Genomic DNA, 17,555 nt, shown 5'->3' with positions numbered 1-17,555 from the left:
CACTGCACAGATTTGCACAAAGATGTAGATAACAGATTGAACCAAGATTGCAACAGCAGCATCGCCGTGGGGTGTTGATGTAGCTTTCCACGAAGGTTAAAATTTATTTATAACACTTAAATCAAAGATTTCAGGTTCAATTTCTGAATCGAAAAAGGCCCGTTTGCTTGCCTTCTTCGTCACCAGAAATTTCATTTTTGAGGCTTGACCGTAGCAGCAAGAGAAGCAGCTTCTGGTTTCTTCGGCATTTTTGAGTTTTCAAGCGCTAGTATCCATTTTTGCTCCTTCTTCTTCTTCATTGTTAGAAGCCATTCTTGATAGGTTTTTTGCTGATTTTCTTGTAAATTCATTATCTTAGAAAAATGAGCTTCCATTTCTTCGTGATATAGCTCAATTTCTTCGTTTTTCTCGATGAGCTTGTTTTTGTAGTTTTCCTTGCTTCGCTCCATCGCGGCAAAAGCAGCCTTTGAAACCATTTCTTTTTTGACTCGAGCTTCTTGCTTCTCCAGTTCGTCAATAAGAGCATTGTAGTCATTCTTGAGCTTGATGTGATCGGCTCGCTTGACTGCTCCTTCAAGGAATTCGGCTCGAATTTGCTTTATTTCTTCGTCTTTTGCAGCGAGATCGAGTTCCATTTGCTTGTTCTTCGTGTCGAGAGTTTCGTTTCGCTCCTTGATGCATTTGTTTTCGGCAACAAGATCGTTTCTATAAGAGAGCTGTTATTGCAGACTTTTTTTATAATTAACTGATTTACCTTTCAGTCGTTATTATTTCCAATTCCTGAGTGAACTCATCAACGTGGTTTATAAGATCCTCATGTCCAGCTGCTTTTTCCTCTTCAAACTCTTTTTTGAGGCTTTCAAAATCGCGAATCTGATTTTTGATAATATTCTCGAGAACTTGAATTTGTTGATCTTTTTGCCGATTTTCATCTCGTAATTTTTCTATCATTTCCCCTGAAGTTGCCATGATATCACTTGGAAGCTCCCCTCGCTCGATCCGTTGGACAAAATCGGAGAAGATCTCTTCGTTCTTCACAATCATCATGTTATTTGGGCGCGATTCTCTAGTTGGACGAAGACATTTTTGAATCAGAGTTTCGAATTCCCCGAATTCCTCCGTTTCTCCGAAGATTTGAAAATTAGTTCGTTTTCCAAACTTCATGTTTTCGACTGTAGAGAATTTTTGATAAATAAGGATAAAAAGTGTTGATTTTTACCAATTCTGATATCATCAGCTGGCTGTCCTTCTTGACGACCAAAGGCGTGCTCAAGGGTAATCACCTCTTGAAGAACAAGTCCAAATCCCCAAACGTCGATTCTTGGCGATTCCGAGTCGATCCGGTTTCTCAAAAATTCTGTCAAAATTTTCATTTTCTGCTCTTATTTTTAGTGTTAAGTCCAAGGCTGCTGAATTCGGAGCATTTGTGTTTACCCGCGATTTCTCAGCGTAGTGAGGGGCTATCCTTCGAGCTTGCCTCAAATTCACTACATGCCTCCTGGAGCAGCTATAATTCGAGTCGTTCGAATGTTATAAATGTCTCTTGAAAACTTATAATTCGAGGTGCTCGAATGCAATAGGCGTATTTCGACTACCTAAAATTCGAGCTAAAGGTATATAATAAAAGTCTTCTGCGTCAAAAGTTTTCTGAAAAGGGTAAGAGAAAGTATAATTTATAGGCGCTCAAATGACATCTGTAACATTCGAGCGGCTCGAATTATAGCTGCGCCAGGAGGCATGTAGTGAATTCGAGGCAAGCTCGAAGGATAACCCCTACTTCCTTTTTCAGCGAACTTCAGTCATTTAAAAATTTCCTGGAGTGATGTAGAGAAGAGTATGCTCGACGATTCCTTGCAAGCCTTTGGTTGTAATAGTGTCTCGAACTGAATCGAGAAGTGTTGAAATGCCGAAATCGCCCAGTTTGATCTTAATGTTTTTGAGATATAGTTCTCAAGTTCAATCTTACAGTGAAGCCATCGCTCATCATCATCACATTTGCGGGTTTGACATCCAAGTGAGCAATTTTTCGAGAATGGCAAAAACTCAGCGCCAAAGCAATTTGCGTTCCGATTACAGTCGCTTCCTTGACAGTAGTTCTCCGACCTTGGGGTTTTCTTGCATCAATCCAGTCCTTCAAAGAGCCACCGGGGCAGAACTCCATGACGATAAAGGACAAAATACTCCATTCCCACCAGTCCGGCCGCATTTTTGGCAAAAAGTCGATGAATTTGACGAAAAACCGGCTCTGTGCGCTCAAATCTCGCAGTTTTTGCGCCTCTTCTTCCGCTGCTTTGATATACTTTGGCCCTTTGGCCGTGATCCACTTGATCATAACAGTCGCACCACTTTCCTTGTCGACAGCTTTTGTGACTCCGCGGTCGTTTTCAAAGGGAGCATCTTCGATTGACCCAAACCTTCCGTTTTTCTTTCATCGAATTATCAAACATAAAAATTTAACTTGTCATAAATAATGATTACTAATTCATAATACATAATAAAATTATTTTTCCTATTTTTTTGATAACTTTGGCAAAGACCTCTCCATTCTTGGTTAAAAAATCTCTTGAAATTGCGAAACGTAAAGCACAATGACTTGTTTGCGTATTATGGTGTCAGTCATAGTGTTAGAATTTGCTGCTTGCAAACATTTTAAAATTTTGTTGGCATTTTCAGTCGGTTCCAGACGCCTTCCCTTTATTATAAGTAAATAAGTCCTTTTCGATCCCGAGTCTAAAGCTAATAAGTCATCCCCATAATGATTCAAGTACATCCTGTTTGCTCCTCAAAAATAAGCCGAACAAAGACTAAATATTCATTAAAAAATGCAAAACGGGAGATTTTAAAGTGAGTTTGGATATAATTTAGAGAAATGGGAACCGGTTGGCGAGCCAAAATTTGCAATTTATCTAAATCATGGATACGGAAATTTCGCGAACGACTATGGTCATTGAAGAGAGCTTATTCCAAAGATTCTAGCTCTTGGAGGAGTCGTCTAGTTACCTTCTCAGACCAGACAAGAGAGCGGATAAAACAAGCGCTTTTTACCGGATTTGCGAATTTGCGATAGTTATGCAAAAATTTTGCTCCTGTCATTTTTGTTTAAAAAGAATGAGTTTTTGTGAGTGACAATAACACGGAGGAGACTTAAATCATCGCCGACTGACCGAGTTTTTAAACTGAGCTGAACCTTGATTTAGAAGAAATCCGCGTCTAGACCATTTTTCGAAAAAGCAATTTCTTTCTTTTTTCAAAAAAGTCCTCGTTGATTTAAAAATTAAATCAGTTCAAGATTAAAGTTTATTGAAGATACTTTCGGCCCGAAAGTTTCGGGCTGAAAATTTCGGTAAAAGATTTTATGTTCAAATTTTTTCTTAATGAACGAATATTTTGATGAGTTGTTCAACTTTGCATGGTTTGTTACAAGTCGGACATTTTGGGCGCTGGGCTATCGATGCTTTGATGCAGGTATTTCCAAATCGATGACCACAAGGAAGCACGCAGCAGAAATGGTCGCCTCCATTGTATCTTTCCATGCAAATAACACAGCTCAGTATATTCCCTTTAATTCAAATAAGGCTCGAATAATGAAAGTAAAGAAGTACCTTCATCAAGTTCTTCAAATATTTCAACTTTATCTTCTTGATCTTTATTTTCTTTTTTTCTATTATACGTAAATGATTTATACGCACGGCTTACCAGGGGGTTGGTTTCACAAACCTTGTAACTACCTACAGTGGATTATACCAATGTATTCTGGCATAAGAAAAATTTGTAAAGTGATATTATATTGATCTAACGTTAAGTTATTTTTTGTAAATAAACAAATCTTTGGAAATTAACATCTCGTTTTAACAGGCGCAGTGATAAAGCACTCCTCAATCAGATAAAATGAACCTTACAATATTTGACTGTACAGAAATACAAAATCAGTGATCCAACCCCGTCGCCCGGTTTCTATACATCGGTAAATGCGTATTTTGTCTTCCAAGCTCAAAATCTTTACTCGTAGTTCTTCAATTATTTTCTGATCAGCTTCGTTTCTTTGCGCATAATCTTGGAGCTGTTCTTCTGCTTGCATTTTTTGAAGAACGATGTCTTCATGCTTAGTCATCAGTTCTTTGATGTTTCGATGGAGGTCTTCTTCGGCTCTGGAAAGTCGGGAAATTTCGCGATCTTGCTCATGAATTCGACGATGAAGAGACTAAAAAGCATTTCATTGAATTGTTATTTTGAAATGAACCTGAAGTTCTTCGTTTTTCCAGTGAAGCTCAGTTTTCATCCGATTAGGCCCAAATTCTTCTGTTTCACATTCAGAATCGAGTTCCTTTCTTTGATATTATTCAAATTTCATATAAAAAGGTACTTTTTTGAGACGATCGAATTCGCGAATCTGATTTTTGACAATGTTCTCGAGAACTTGAATTTGTTGATCTTTCTGCCGATTTTCATCTCGTAATTTTTCTATCATTTCCCCTGAAGTTGCCATGATATCACTTGGAAGCTCCCCTCGCTCGATCCGTTGGACAAAATCGGAGAAGATCTCTACGTTCTTCACAATCATCATGTTATTTGGGCGCAATTCTCTAGTTGGATGAAGACATTTTTGAATCAGAATTTCGAATTCCCCAAATTCGTCCGTTTCTCCGAATATTTGAAAAAAATTAGTTCGTTTTCCAAACTTCATGTTCTCGACTGTAGAGAATAATTGGATAAGGATAAAAAGTGTTAATTTTTACCAATTCTAATCTCATCAGCTGGCTGTCCTTCTTGACGACCAAACGCGTGCTCGAGGGTGATCATCTCTTGAAGAACAAGTCCGAATCCCCAAACGTCGATTCTTGGCGACTGTGAATCGACCCGGTTTCTAAGAAATTCTTTCAAAATTCTCATTTTCTGCTCTTATTTCTAGTGTTTAGTAATTTAAAAATTTCCTGGAGTGATGTAGAGAAGAGTATGTTCGACGATTCCTTGCAGGCCTTTTGTTGTTATCGTGTCTCTGACAGTATCGAGAAGCGATGATATGCCGAAATCGCCTAGTTTGATCTAAATGTTTTTGAGATAAAGCTCTCAAGATAAGAGTTGCAAATTTGGTGAGCTTAGTGAGCTGAGCTGGCTGAGTGAGCTGAGCTTGGCTCACTGATTTTCGTAAATGAATTAATCTGCTAAGCTGAGCACAGCTAAATAATTCCTACACAATTTCACTACTTAAAAACAGTATAAAACAGCTTAACCCAGCTCATACAGCTCAAATTAGGGTCTGCTCAGCTCAGCTCAACTACCTTAAAAAATAAGTCTGCTCAGCTCAATTATTCTCGAACATGAACTGTTCTGCTCAGCTCAGCTAAGCTCAGGCAAGTATCATTCAGCTCAGCTCAGCTAAGCTGAACAATTTTAACACAATTTCACCACTTAAATACAGTAAAAAACAGCTCAACCCATCTCACTCAGCTCAGCTCAAATAAGGGTTTGCTCAGCTCAGCTCAGCTACCTTAAAAAGGTCTGCTCAGCTCAGCTCATTGACCTCTGAAAATGGTCAGCTCGGCTCAGTGAGCTCCGAAATAGGTCAGCTTAGCTAAGCTCAGCTCAGAGAATTTCTCACACATGGCAGCTCAGCTCAGTTCAACGAAAATATAGCCAAATTTGCAACTCTGCTTAAGATCGTTCTTACAGTATAGCCGTCGCTCATCATCATCACATTTGCTGGTTTGACATCCAAGTGTGCGATTTTTCGAGAATGGCAAAAACTCAGCGCCAAAGCAATTTGCGTCCCGATTACAGTCGCTTCTTTGACAGTAGTTCTCCGACCTTGCGCCTTTCTTGCATCAACCCAGTCTTTCAAAGAACCACCAGGGCAGAACTCCATGACGATGAAGGACAAAATACTCCACTCCCACCAGTCTGGCCGCACTTTTGGCAAAAAGTCGATAAATTTGACGATAAACTGGCACTGCGCGCTCAAATCTCGCAGTTTTTGGGCCTCTTCTTCAGCTGCTTTGATGTACTTTGGCCCCTTAGCCGTGATCCACTTGATTATAACGGACGCACCACTTTCCGTGTCGACAGCTTTCGTGACTCCGCGGTCGTTTTCAAAGGAAGCATTTTCGATTGACCCAAACCTTCCGTTCTTCTTTCATGGAATTATCAAATAAATAATAAACCTTGTCAAAAATAATGAATCATTGATGATTGATGATAATTTTTTTTCATATTTTTTTTTGATAACTTTTGCAAAGAGCGCTCCATTCTTCTAAAAATGGTTAAAATATAAAAATAAAAATCTCTTGAAATTGCTAAACGTAAAGAAGAATGACTTGTTTGCGTTTATCGTCATAGAAATATAATTTACCGCTTACAAGCATTATAAAAATTTTTATAGGATTTTTTGTCGGCTCTAGACACCTCCCCTTTATTATGAGTAAACAAGTCCTTTTCAATCCCGAAGATCATAATTTACGAATCATATATCCTTGAAAAATATGGCCATCTGGGCTCGCCAACCTGTGTGAAAAACCTGAGTCAGGTTCTGAAGAGCCAGAATGAAAGGCCGCCCAGCGGCTTCTTAAAAATAAGCCGCGGAGCGGCTTCGCCAATATTGAAAATAGATTGAAATAGAAATTTTAAGAAGCCTCTGCTTTTCATTTAGGCTCGTCAAAGCATGACTCAGGTTTTCCACTCAGGTTGGCGAGCCCACATCGCGACCAAAGCGGATATAACACCGATATGGCTATCAAAACGCTTGATGCGCAGAAAAAGATACAGAAGTGGATCGACTTGCCTTTTAAATCGAGAACTGCCCGTTTGCTCGCCTTCTTCGTCGCCAGAAATATAATCGAGTTTTTTGAATTGCTGTTTTTTGGCCGCGTTTGGTTCTGAGTTAGGTTTTACTGACAAGCCCAAGCTCGAAGCTCTTTGTTTTTGGGGCAGTCCAGTGGAAGTTGATGACTCATCAGAAGCAGAAGTTGCTTGATGCTCCTGCTGTGGGGATTTTTGAGGCGAGACGGAATCACAGAGAGGAATAGCAGCTGGCTTTTTCGGCATTGCAGGAGAATTTCCCGGGCTTTCGGGAATATTCAAATCATTTTTTGTTTCAAAACGCTGCATTCGGGAAGAAACAGGGCTGAAAAAAAGGAGATTCTATCGAAAAAGCTCTCGACATCATCATTCATTTACCTGTTGAAAACCTCATCACTTCCACTTGTTTGATTCGGCGACCCTGTCGGTTGCTTTGAGCCCCAGTAGGCCATGAGAAACTCTCGTATAAAACCCACCCTTAACAAAAATTGCTCGGTCGTGTTTGGAAGGGAAAATGACTGAACGCAAAGGCGTATTTGATATTTGCCCTCTCACGCGAATTCAGAATTGCTGCATTTTCTATTTGATCTTCTTTTTTTGCCTTGCTGACTTTTCAAGATTTTTCGGATTTTTCAAGAACCAATTATAAGCCCTTTTATTAAATTTTTGAAATAAAAAATATCATTTTCGAAGATTTAATAAGTTTCGAAAGCCTTATCAAATAAAATTTATGAAAAATAATGAAAATTTTTTAAGAAAAAAAGCGTCTTTCTAAAATTCCTTCACTGCCAAAAAGCGGCCGATCTGATGACGCGAATCGGAAGTTGATCGCTCACGCTAGAATTTAGAATAGATTGCATTTTGCATGGGGCACCTCTCTCTTATTCAAATTTGAAAGCAGACGTCCACATTTTTGTTCCGTTCTCACACCAGACAAGAGAGCGGATAAAACAAGCGCTTTTTACCGGATTTGCGAATTAGCGATTGTTATGCAAAAATTTTGCTCCTGTCACTCTTTGTTTAAAAAGACTGAGTTTTTGTGAGTCGCAATAATTAACGCGGAGGAGACTTAACTCATCGCCGACTGATTGAGTTTTTAAACTGAGCTGAACCTTGATTTAGAAAATATCCGCGTCTAGACCATTTTCTTCTTCCTTGTTGATTTCAAAATATACAGTTTTCAAAATTTTCGAAACAAGAAAAGCCGCTCGCGGCTTCGAACAAGCAAGAGTAAGAAAGCAGCGCGTCGTGCGGCTAAAAATATTTTGCTCGAAGCCGCAAGCGGCTTCTCGGCTTTTTTCGAATCGAAAATGTTGCAAAAAAGCTGCAAAAAGCGCGGCTTATTTTTTTTCTCGAAATCGAAACCATGATTATGAAACAATGTATATAACACTTCCTGTTTATGTCCTCAAAATTTATGATGGTAGGCATTTTTAATAATAAAATGCAAAACGGGAGATTTAAAAGTGAGTTCGGCTACGAGCTAGAGACTTATAAATGGGAGCCGGTTGGGGAGCCGAAATTTGCAATTTATCTGAGTCATGGATACGGAAATTTCGCGAACGACTATGGTTATCGAAGAGAGTTTATTCCGAAGATTCTAGGTCTTGGGGGAGTCGTCTACAGGCCCGAGCTTTCAAGGTTGAATATGCGCAAAGCAGACAGTAGAAAGCTTGAAAAAGCCATGATCACTACGCCCACGGAAAATCCGGCCCCTTCGAAATCACCCATCACGATCGCTGTCAACTACGAAGCTTTGACGAAGCGGCAAGCGATCTCTCCTCACGAATCGAAGCTACCAAGAAAGAAAATCCCGGCCTTCCATTTATTCTTCTCGGCTCTTGTCTTGGTGCGCTACTTGGTCTGATTGCGATGAAAAATGACGATCTGAAAGTCGATTCGTTTATTCTTCTTGCCCCGGCGATAAAGTTGGATAGGAAAACTGCACCTTCATGGCTAATTGCTTTTGGAAGGGCTATTCATTGTTGTTTTCCTAAAATGAAGACTCCAATGAACATCAATCACGATTTACTCACGAGAAATAAGGTAAAAAAATCGAAAAAGAGCGATTTTACAAAAATAACAAGGAGCACCTCGAACAAATGGAACTTGATCTTGAAAAATATGGCCATCTGGGCTCGGCAACCTGAGTAGAAAACTTGAGTCAGGTTCTGAAGAGCCCCAATAAAATGCCGCAATATTAAAAAATAAATTGAAATGGAAAACTTCTGAAGCCACTGCTTTTTATAAAGGCTCTTCAAAGCCCGAGTCAGGTTTTCTACTCAGGTTTCCTAGCCCAGATGGCGACCAAGGCGGATATAACGCCGATATGGCTATCAAAACCCTCGATGCGCAGGCAAAAATACAAGAATGGATGAATTCGGAGGTCTTGCCGGAAAATCTTGAGATTCCGATTGCAATTTTTGTCGGCGAAAAGGATCAAGTAATCAACCCTGAGTCTTCCTACTTCCTTCATGACCGGATTCCTGGATCCAAGCTGTTTACTTACGAAGGAGCGTATCATTCGCTGATGAACGAGTTGCCAGAAACTGTCGAGAAATTTTACGAAGATTTCACTTCCGTTATTCTCTCTGCTATCCAAAAATAAAAAAGCGCCAGCGGGCATGAGATAATTTCCGGAAAAAATCGAGTTGGTTATTTATCTGATTCCGGATTTCTGTCAAAAATGTGGCATAAGAGCGTTCAAAAAAGCTGTCAAAGAATATTTACTTTGCATATTTTTTAAGGAAAATTGCATCGATGACACGATTTCTAGCGCTTTTCTGGAAAAGAGCATAAATTTTTATGGCCTCGACAACCTGAGTAAAAAACCTGAGTCAGGGTCTGAAATAGCTAAAATGAAAAAAGCCGCTTTTTCAGACCCTGACTCAGGTTTCCTGCACAGGTTGCCGAGCTCAGGAGTCCTGAGTCAGAGGTTTCTGAGTCAGGACTCTCTGTGATGCATTTCGTCGACTGTAACTTGTTTCATGTTACCCTGTATCAAAAATTGCCTGTATCTTTATTTCACAGCGCAAATTTTGATACCAAGGTGACCTTATTCAAGTTCCGAATTCTCTTGAAAATCGTTTCTCTTTTTTCTTCGCAATTTTTGCTTTTTTTCGTTTTTCGGAAAATTGGGCTTTTGCGTTGTGACAAAACTTTGAACTGAGAAAAGTGCGTGTTTTTAACTTTTTCCGCCGGAGAGAAAATAAAAAGAAAAAATCGTTGCTCGAGTTGAAATCGTTACAGCCGGGCCAGCGCGATAACTATCTATTTCAGAGTTCAAATGACACGTGCTTAACAGATTATTGCTCGGTCAAGACTTCTCAACTAAAATTGAAGATGAACTTTGATTACTTTGATTTTCAGTAAAAAAAGCTCTAAAATTAAAAATATTTTTAAAAATCTTAAAAATATTTTTAATTTTTTTAAATAATTTTAAAAATATTTTGAATTATTATAATTAATTTTAAAATATTTTTAATAATTTTAAATAATTTTTAAAAATATTTTTAACTTTAAGTTCTAGAAAATTATCTTGAATGAACCAAGAAAAAGAGCTAAAAGTTCAAGTCTAACTTCAACCTGGGCTCAGAAACCTGTGTGGAAAACCTGAGTCAGGGTCCTGAATAAGCGAAAATGAAAATTCGCTTTGGCTCTTTCGTAACCCTGACTCAGGTTTTCTACACAGGTTCCCGGCCTAGCTTTCGACCAAATTCTCTATCTAGTAAATGAGAGTTTTGAAAAGCCCTAGCTTAAATTCGAAAAAAATAAATATTTAATCTATTGGCGGAAAAAAATGTCATGATTGAACGCTTCGGCACATGTTCTCTCTCCTTCTATTTCAGTTCAAAATCGAAATCAGTCAGCTGTCGATTTAAAACCTGCCACAAATGAACCTTGAATCAATCACTGTAAGTTTTAACCAAGTTCATTAATATTTTCTCTTCACAGTTCTTGATACCAAGGTGAATTTGGGGCAGATACTTTTTTTCTTCTTTGATTTTTTTCTCTGAAACTTGGCGGGGTAGGGGAGCAATCACCCCTGGTAGGACTCTCTGCTGTGAACTTCTCTATGTGAAGGATTTCTATTCTGTTTGACCAGCGCCGCTGAAAGTTCATTTCTCACGTGCTTGGCCGTACCCGGGAGGCACGTTCGCCGACGCGGGCACTTTTCAGACACCCTTAATCTCATTCTTTCGTAATTCTGGTCATCGCTGACCCTTCTTCTCCTCTCCTTCTCGCTCCTGACCCCTTGTTGCCCCTCAGAATCGACCAAAACCCCCCTCAATCGCCCCAAAAAAAATGAAAACTCAGGCTACGTGACCTAAAAACGTCTGGCTAAGTTCACGCCAGAACAATAAAAAAGAAAGACCTCAGCAAATCAATCACTTTTCTGACTCTGAAAAGCTCCTAATCTCTTAGGAATTCAAAGGGTCCTTTCTAGTCCTTGATCGTTCATTCTTCCTTTGGTGGTTTCAATCGAAAAGGATTTCTAGGATGGATATTGCGTAAGAAGCGATAGACGTGTGTCTAGTTTTTGGAAATTACCGGGAGCAAATTTCGAACGCGGGCTTTTTTCGAAATTACGGAGAAAAATTCTCCTTTCAAAATGAAGAAAAGGAGCTTTGTTCATCGTCTAACTTCCTGCATGTGTTACCTTGTTCACCTTTTGGTCTAGGCCCGTCAACCTGTGTTGAAAACCTGAGTCAGGGTCTGAAAAATCATTCATGAAAACGCTCTCTGCGGCTTTTTTATTTGAAAGCCGCTAAACGGCTTTTCATTAATGATCTTTCAGACCCTGACTCAGGTTTTCTACACAGGTTGCCGAGCGAAGACCCTTGGCTGGAGCAAGGAGGCAACACACGCAGGAAAGAAAAAGACGAACAAAGGCACACCTGCAACAAGTCGAGGATGAGCAAGGGGCCCCTAATTTTTTGGATAGTTTTGCAAGACATATTAAAAAATGCGTGGGAAAGCGCGTCGATTGGGCGCAGCGCTTCGGACCGATCCATGTTATTTTTTTCTCCTTTCAGAGAAAATCATTATTTCGGAAAAAAGGGAAAAGCGATTATTCAAAAATAAATCATGAGCGAAGAGAAAGAATCGTCAGAAAAGACGAGAACGCGCCAAGCGAGGTAAAATTTTTCTAGAAAAAAGGTCTTAAAATAATTTTAAATAGTTAATTTGATTAATAGTTACGATTCTGAAAAAAACTCTGCTCGAACGCTCTCGTCCGAATCGGCCCTCGAGCGCCTCCAGAGCGGTCTCGAGAAACTCGACAAAACGACGATTGAGCTTCGTCGGAGCCCGAGAAAGACGAATGACTTGCCTGAAGATCCTACAGCTCCTGTTTCGTTTCCTTGCAAAAAGTGCAGCTTCGTCATTTTCACAACTTTCGCGGATTTGATTGAGCACATGATGCTTTCTCATGATCCGCCAGCGGATTTGCCCGGGTTTCGGAAGATAGAAAGAAAAAGCTACGATTGCCCAACTTGCAAGGTAAAGTTTCCTTTTCAAAAAACACAGGATTTCCCAAAATCTTCATTTTCCCGAACTTCCCGAAATTTCGCTCCTTTCTTTTAGTTTCCCTTCCCGAGCGCTTTCAAAATGAAACAACACGCGGACAAAAAAGAATGTTTCGAAGTTGCCGACGACGATCAACTCGCCACTCCGACGCTTTCACGAAAAGATAAGCGAGGATTTCACCTCTGCCAAATGTGCGATTTCAAGTGCAAGGACGGCAATCTCATGCAGCAACATCTCCGGTAAGTTGCGTTTTTAGAACAAACAAAAACGAGCTTACAATGAAATTATATAATAAAAAGACAAATAGAAAGAAACAGATGAACTTGAAAAGTGAACTCTTCATTTTTACGTTAAAATTTTCCTTCAATTTCAAAAGGGACAGAATTGAGAAATCAAGAGCTTCTTTTCAGAGAAAATTTCCTAAAAATGAAGGGGCGACTGAGCGGAGCACTTTCTGAGTCGGAATTCTAGACCGGCCCATCTCAGAAGGAACTCCGCCTTTTCGCCCGATCATAATCGACCATTCTAGGGAAGGGCACTACCCGAATCGAGATTGTTTCGTTTCCGCTGATCCTCGACTTCGACGGCTTGGAGAAGAGTTTCGAAAGAACGAGATTGATTTGTTGAATCAGGAAGGTTTGGAAAGGATCAAAGCTTTTCGGATTTCAAATCGCGATTTTTCTTTTTTTTTTATTTTCAACGCTTGCTTTCAAACTTTCTCCAGACCAACTCAGCCCTTGCCGAGCGAATCAACAGCTCCCAGCAGCGTCGTCCCGCAAAGCCCCGAGACTCCCCCAAGAAAACTCCGCCCAGCTCGCAATCTCCGGGCGCCGCAGCGATTCGAAGGCTTCCACCTTTCGCCCCCTCATCGCAAATTGCACAAAACCATCCCTCTGGCATCGCGAGAGAAGAATTTGAAGCAAGAAGGAATCAAAATGCCGCGGAATCAGCGCTAGAATCGCTCAATCTTCTGTCTTATCCTCACTTTTCTTCTTATCAAAATCTAGCTTATCAGAATCGCGTTCCTTTCAACCCTTTTCCGCAGCTACAGTCGATTTCACCTCAAGTAGGCCACTTTTCTTCACAACCGAATTCTTCATCATTTCAATCAGTGTCTGGATCGAACCGTTTCCATCCTCCCTTCTTATCACAACTTCCCCAACACCAGAACTTATCAAACGGAGTCAATCCGAATCAAATCCTACTCACGCAACAATTTTATTTGGAGCAAATTCGAAGAATGTTCTCAGAGCAATTCTTCAATGGTCCAAAACGATAGAACTAATTATTCGATCACTGTTTTTCTATCCCTATTTTACCTTTTTACACCTTCATTTTTCTTCTTTGTTGAATTTACGCTACTTCTTTTAGTCAAAAAATATTATTTTATCACAGATTTGGCTCCGCAACCTGTCTTGAAAACCTGAGTCAGGGTCAGGTTTCGGTTCTATTCGAAAATTGATGGTAAAAGGTTATCTTGCGAAGCCGCTTTGTATGCGGCTTTTTATAGAAGACCTTGTAGACCCTGTCTCAGGTTTTCTACACACGTGGTGGAGGCAAAATCACAATAAAACCTTCAAAATTACGAAATACAATTCTCAATCAATCCAATTGAAGAAATATCAAAAAATGGGACTTGCAAATAACCCAGAAGAAACGAATAGACGACCACTGACGCCTCCAGACTTGATTTTTGAGCAAGAAAACGACGATTTTTCGGACGACGATTCAGAAGACTCAGATGACGAGATTCAAGCGCCAGATGGTTATGCGCTTCTGCCATCAGGTACCTTTACTTTTTTGATTTTGGTTCGATTGATAAGATAAGAATCGAAGCACCCTGCCTAAGCAGGTGCTCGAAATTTGGCATAAAAAGGGGCATAATCTCTCGTTTTCTCATTCTTATTCAAATGAAAATCACTTACCTTTCACTGCTCCATATTTTCAATTGACTTTTAGCAATCATAAAATGAATCTTTTGGAATAAGAAAAGTCCGACTATACTCAATGTTATATATAGATCCAAATAACGGTGAGAATTCCTCCGACTCTGAAAACGAAGAAAACAGCGAAAACGAATCCTCCCTTCGATCGAAAGATCCATCAGAGAAAGTCGACGTCGATGCAGTGAAAAACGTCATGTCAAAGATCAAACTCCCTTCTCTGGCTCTTCCAGACTGGGGAAATAAGATGACTGATGAGGATTTTGTAGCAGCGGTGAGAGAAACGATCGCGGCAAAGGACGAAACGATACGGAATAACAAACAGAAACAGCATGGAAGGAACACAAGTTGATCTTCCAGGTAGTTTTATAATCTTCTGAACAAATTCGATCTTGCTCTAGAATTTCTTCTCTTCCTGCCCGTCGAATTTCTCGCCATCTTCAATATTTCGCCTTTCTATTAGTCTTGTAACTGGTTTTCTATTCAGTATATTCTATGGAAACTAAGACAGTGTTATTCTGATAATTGAAAATAGCGCAAGATTTCCTGCGTTTTTTGGATTTTTATTCGACAAATAAGGATGAAACACATGTAAGGGAGAAGTATCGAATCGGCATTTCTGCAGAGCTTATGGTAGTTCTTTTCCTTTCAGAAGCCAACCATGATATTTTTGCCAACACAAGCTGTGTAGTCGCAAGTGGGATCAACACCGAACTGGGCGATTTCATTTTGGCCCATTGGAATGGTTACTGGTCGAGCATAATTGACACAGTTGTAGAGATCGTTCCAGGTGACCGTATTGGGCAGGCCGTTGGGGTAGTTGAGTTGGAGAACGTACGCGTCTTTCTTCAGGTTTCCGGTGATATCTGGCTGGGTTTTGTGGACACTAGAATTGAAATGAAGGAGACGAGGAGGTAGGGTTTTACTTGAATCCCATGGTGATGGATCGATGATCTTTCTGCTCCTTTGGATAATCCTGATAGTAAGTCGCGTTAAAAGCTTTGTAGTTTGGCATGGCATGGTTGGTCTTTGGAGCTCTCTTGTCGATGATTTCGAAGCTGAAAGCATGCTGCGGATTTGCTCCTCGGAACATGTCCAGAACAAGCTGCTTGCAGGTCTTTCGGGAAAAGATCAAGTATCCCTGATAGTCATTCAGTCCGGCTGCACGACTGGTAGAAACGGTGAACGATGAAGCGGTGTTTGTCTGAATAATGATCTTCTTAGCCTCATTATTTACTACAAGCAAGTTACCGTGAAATATGGCTTCATCATTTTCCATTTCCAGAGGGCCTTCTCAGTCAGCATGTTTGGTACGACTCGGTTACACTCGCACGGATCAGTTGTCGTCGTTGTTGTGGGTGTTGAAGTTGTCGTCGAGGGAGCTGATGTTGTGGTGGTCGTTGTTGAAGTCGCTGTTGATGTCGCTGAAGATGATCTTTTCTCTACATTGAAAAGGTATATTCTTAAGATAGTTCTGCTATTACTGAAAAGCTGTCAGATTTTCTGCGCTTTCAAGATTTCTCTTGAACTTGTTCTGATATTTCATTTCATTGAAAGGCTTTCTTACCCGCTTCGCAAGTAAATCCATCCCCAACGAAGCCATCCGCGCAGGTGCATTCATAAAACTTCTCCAAATCAGTGCAAATCGCGTTCGCATCACACTTCGCCGTTCCCATCGCGCATTCGTTCTCCAACGCCCAAGTTTGGAAGTCAATGTTGTCGATGAATCCACTTGCTGCAGTTGCCCACTGCTTGCTTACCGAAATGCCTCCGTTTGTGAAAGGCGCGAAAGCGGTGTTGACACGGTCGACGATTTGCTCGCCGTTGTAGCTGATGAGAAGTCGGTAGGCGTCCGTGTTTTGGATTTTTGTTTGTTCAAAGACGACGTTTTGCCAGGTCATTAAGGGGATATCCCGGCCTACCCCGGCGATATCGCTGCAGGCATTAGTACTGTATGGGGACTCAATAACGGGCGGAATCAATTTTCGGAACCGATTTTTATGGAAAGGGTTTTGATTGGCCGGTAGGCCAAATACAGCAATCTTATTGGTAATCCGAAAATTCACTTCCAAAAATTGGTTTAGTCCTAAATAACGATGATATGGTAATAAACGAATTTTTCGTCTATCTTTTTTTTTCGAAGCCCTTCCTGATTGATTGATCAGTATCATTACAATTGACAGAAAAATAAGTAGTACTACCACCTTGCCACAAGCTCGCAGCTCGATTTTGCTCCTCCATGCATTTGCTCGAAAACGTCAGAAAATTCGAATAGTATTCGGTTGGTTCTTGCGTCTTCAACAAATCAAAGCTCAGTCTCCATGATTCCTTCACATTCTGAAGCGTCTTGACCATTTTCCCTTGAAAAATCGGCTCTCCCGGAGGAGTTGCGTCCCAAGACTTGATTTTCAAGTTTTTGAGATGCGCGTTGGACGGTGCTTGCCAGTTCCAATGAGCTGCCATTACAGCGACATCGCCGTATTTGGCGTGATAAGTTTGCTTCTTCGAGCAGTCGGGTTGGACAACGCCGTTGAGAGAAATTTCAATCTGGGATTCGGTGACGCCGGCGATCGTGTATTGCCCGATGGGAGTGTTGGTAACTTTGATAGCGTTCCATTCGCCAAGATTCATCGGGAACTCGCAGACAAGATTTTTGCTGCTCGACTCGAAATTCCAGGAGAAATGGAGGACATTTGTAAAGCCTTTTTGAAAGACCGAGAAAACGCGATCCCAGGCATTATTTGTCTCGCTACTTTGATTTCACTACTTGCTAAAATACAGCTCTAGAATCGTACAAAAACGCATTAAATCAAGTCCTGAGAAATAACAAGCCAGTGTAGGTCGAGCTCTCCCCGTCTTCATAGTTCAAAATATCAAACTCGATTTCCCAGTTCTCTTCGATCAACTCTTCCGTCCATAAATGCTGATTCTCTCCGATCTGAACCTCCCAATCTCCTTCCGGCTGCTTGTCGAAAACAGCAGCAGAGCAAAAAGTGGAGAGAAAACAAGTTGAAAGCTTCATTTTTTCAGCCTTTTTAATCGCAGATTCGTTGAACCAGAAGCAAGAGGGGTGATAAAAATCTCCGATATTTTCGAAAAACAGGATATTTTTGAGCAAATTTCATGGAACTTCCTGATTTTTTCGATTTGTGATACTTAACCCGTTAACTGGGCACTGAATATTAGGGGTTAACGGGCGCGAGGCCGTGAGAAGGCCTCGCACATTTTGGCTTTTTCTGAGTGAATTGGTTTAAGAAATTCATTTCTAAGAGGACCAGATGATTCACAAGC

At 40.5% G+C, this 17,555-nt stretch overlaps 7 protein-coding genes across 8 annotated transcripts; 2 read left to right on the top strand and 5 right to left on the bottom strand.

Moving 5' to 3' along the window:
• Positions 1–1,803: 1,803 nt before the first annotated feature.
• On the bottom strand, positions 1,804–3,093 carry LOC145701467 (uncharacterized). The gene is made up of 3 exons (XM_081778689.1): positions 3,001–3,093; positions 1,967–2,425; positions 1,804–1,926 (listed from the first exon to the last, which is right to left on the bottom strand). Exons 1-3 carry the CDS (start codon positions 3,091–3,093, stop codon positions 1,804–1,806), a joined length of 675 nt encoding a protein of 224 aa, XP_081634815.1.
• Positions 3,094–3,366: 273 nt separating this feature from the next.
• LOC145704075 (uncharacterized) lies at positions 3,367–4,870 on the bottom strand. The gene is made up of 5 exons (XM_081781508.1): positions 4,737–4,870; positions 4,364–4,692; positions 4,241–4,324; positions 3,603–4,201; positions 3,367–3,559 (listed from the first exon to the last, which is right to left on the bottom strand). The coding sequence occupies exons 1-4, from the start codon at positions 4,798–4,800 to the stop codon at positions 3,896–3,898; spliced, it is 783 nt and encodes a 260-aa protein (XP_081637634.1). The 5' UTR covers positions 4,801–4,870; the 3' UTR covers positions 3,367–3,559; positions 3,603–3,895.
• Positions 4,871–4,920: 50 nt separating this feature from the next.
• LOC145701466 (uncharacterized) lies at positions 4,921–6,233 on the bottom strand. The gene is made up of 2 exons (XM_081778687.1): positions 5,669–6,233; positions 4,921–5,043 (listed from the first exon to the last, which is right to left on the bottom strand). The coding sequence occupies exons 1-2, from the start codon at positions 5,861–5,863 to the stop codon at positions 4,921–4,923; spliced, it is 318 nt and encodes a 105-aa protein (XP_081634813.1). The 5' UTR covers positions 5,864–6,233.
• Positions 6,234–6,660: 427 nt separating this feature from the next.
• On the bottom strand, positions 6,661–7,305 carry LOC145701465 (uncharacterized). Its single transcript, XM_081778686.1, has 3 exons — positions 7,171–7,305; positions 6,776–7,117; positions 6,661–6,724 (listed from the first exon to the last, which is right to left on the bottom strand). The coding sequence occupies exons 1-3, from the start codon at positions 7,242–7,244 to the stop codon at positions 6,661–6,663; spliced, it is 480 nt and encodes a 159-aa protein (XP_081634812.1). The 5' UTR covers positions 7,245–7,305.
• A 931-nt stretch (positions 7,306–8,236) lies between these two features.
• Positions 8,237–9,400, top strand: LOC145701464 (monoglyceride lipase-like). Its single transcript, XM_081778685.1, has 3 exons — positions 8,237–8,433; positions 8,475–8,720; positions 9,088–9,400. Exons 1-3 carry the CDS (start codon positions 8,237–8,239, stop codon positions 9,398–9,400), a joined length of 756 nt encoding a protein of 251 aa, XP_081634811.1.
• Positions 9,401–11,769: 2,369 nt separating this feature from the next.
• LOC145701002 (uncharacterized) lies at positions 11,770–14,770 on the top strand. Its single transcript, XM_081778229.1, has 7 exons — positions 11,770–11,930; positions 11,991–12,294; positions 12,379–12,560; positions 12,851–12,943; positions 13,046–14,107; positions 14,342–14,624; positions 14,666–14,770. The coding sequence occupies exons 1-5, from the start codon at positions 11,881–11,883 to the stop codon at positions 13,275–13,277; spliced, it is 861 nt and encodes a 286-aa protein (XP_081634355.1). The 5' UTR covers positions 11,770–11,880; the 3' UTR covers positions 13,278–14,107; positions 14,342–14,624; positions 14,666–14,770.
• A 51-nt stretch (positions 14,771–14,821) lies between these two features.
• On the bottom strand, positions 14,822–16,211 carry LOC145701001 (uncharacterized). 2 transcript variants are annotated; one of them, XM_081778227.1, is made up of 4 exons: positions 15,832–16,211; positions 15,516–15,706; positions 15,191–15,468; positions 14,822–15,150 (listed from the first exon to the last, which is right to left on the bottom strand). In XM_081778227.1, exons 1-4 carry the CDS (start codon positions 16,163–16,165, stop codon positions 14,913–14,915), a joined length of 1,041 nt encoding a protein of 346 aa, XP_081634353.1. In that variant the 5' UTR covers positions 16,166–16,211; the 3' UTR covers positions 14,822–14,912. The 2 variants fall into 2 exon arrangements, with proteins under 2 accessions (XP_081634353.1, XP_081634354.1); XM_081778228.1 differs by having other exon boundaries at positions 15,516–15,688.
• Between the last annotated feature and the right edge of the window lie 1,344 nt (positions 16,212–17,555).

This window comes from Oikopleura dioica, chromosome PAR, assembly GCF_907165135.1.
Source record: "Oikopleura dioica chromosome PAR, OKI2018_I68_1.0, whole genome shotgun sequence".
NCBI classification, from domain to species: Eukaryota; Metazoa; Chordata; class Appendicularia; order Copelata; family Oikopleuridae; genus Oikopleura; species Oikopleura dioica.
This window is presented reverse-complemented; position numbering and strand designations above follow the sequence as displayed.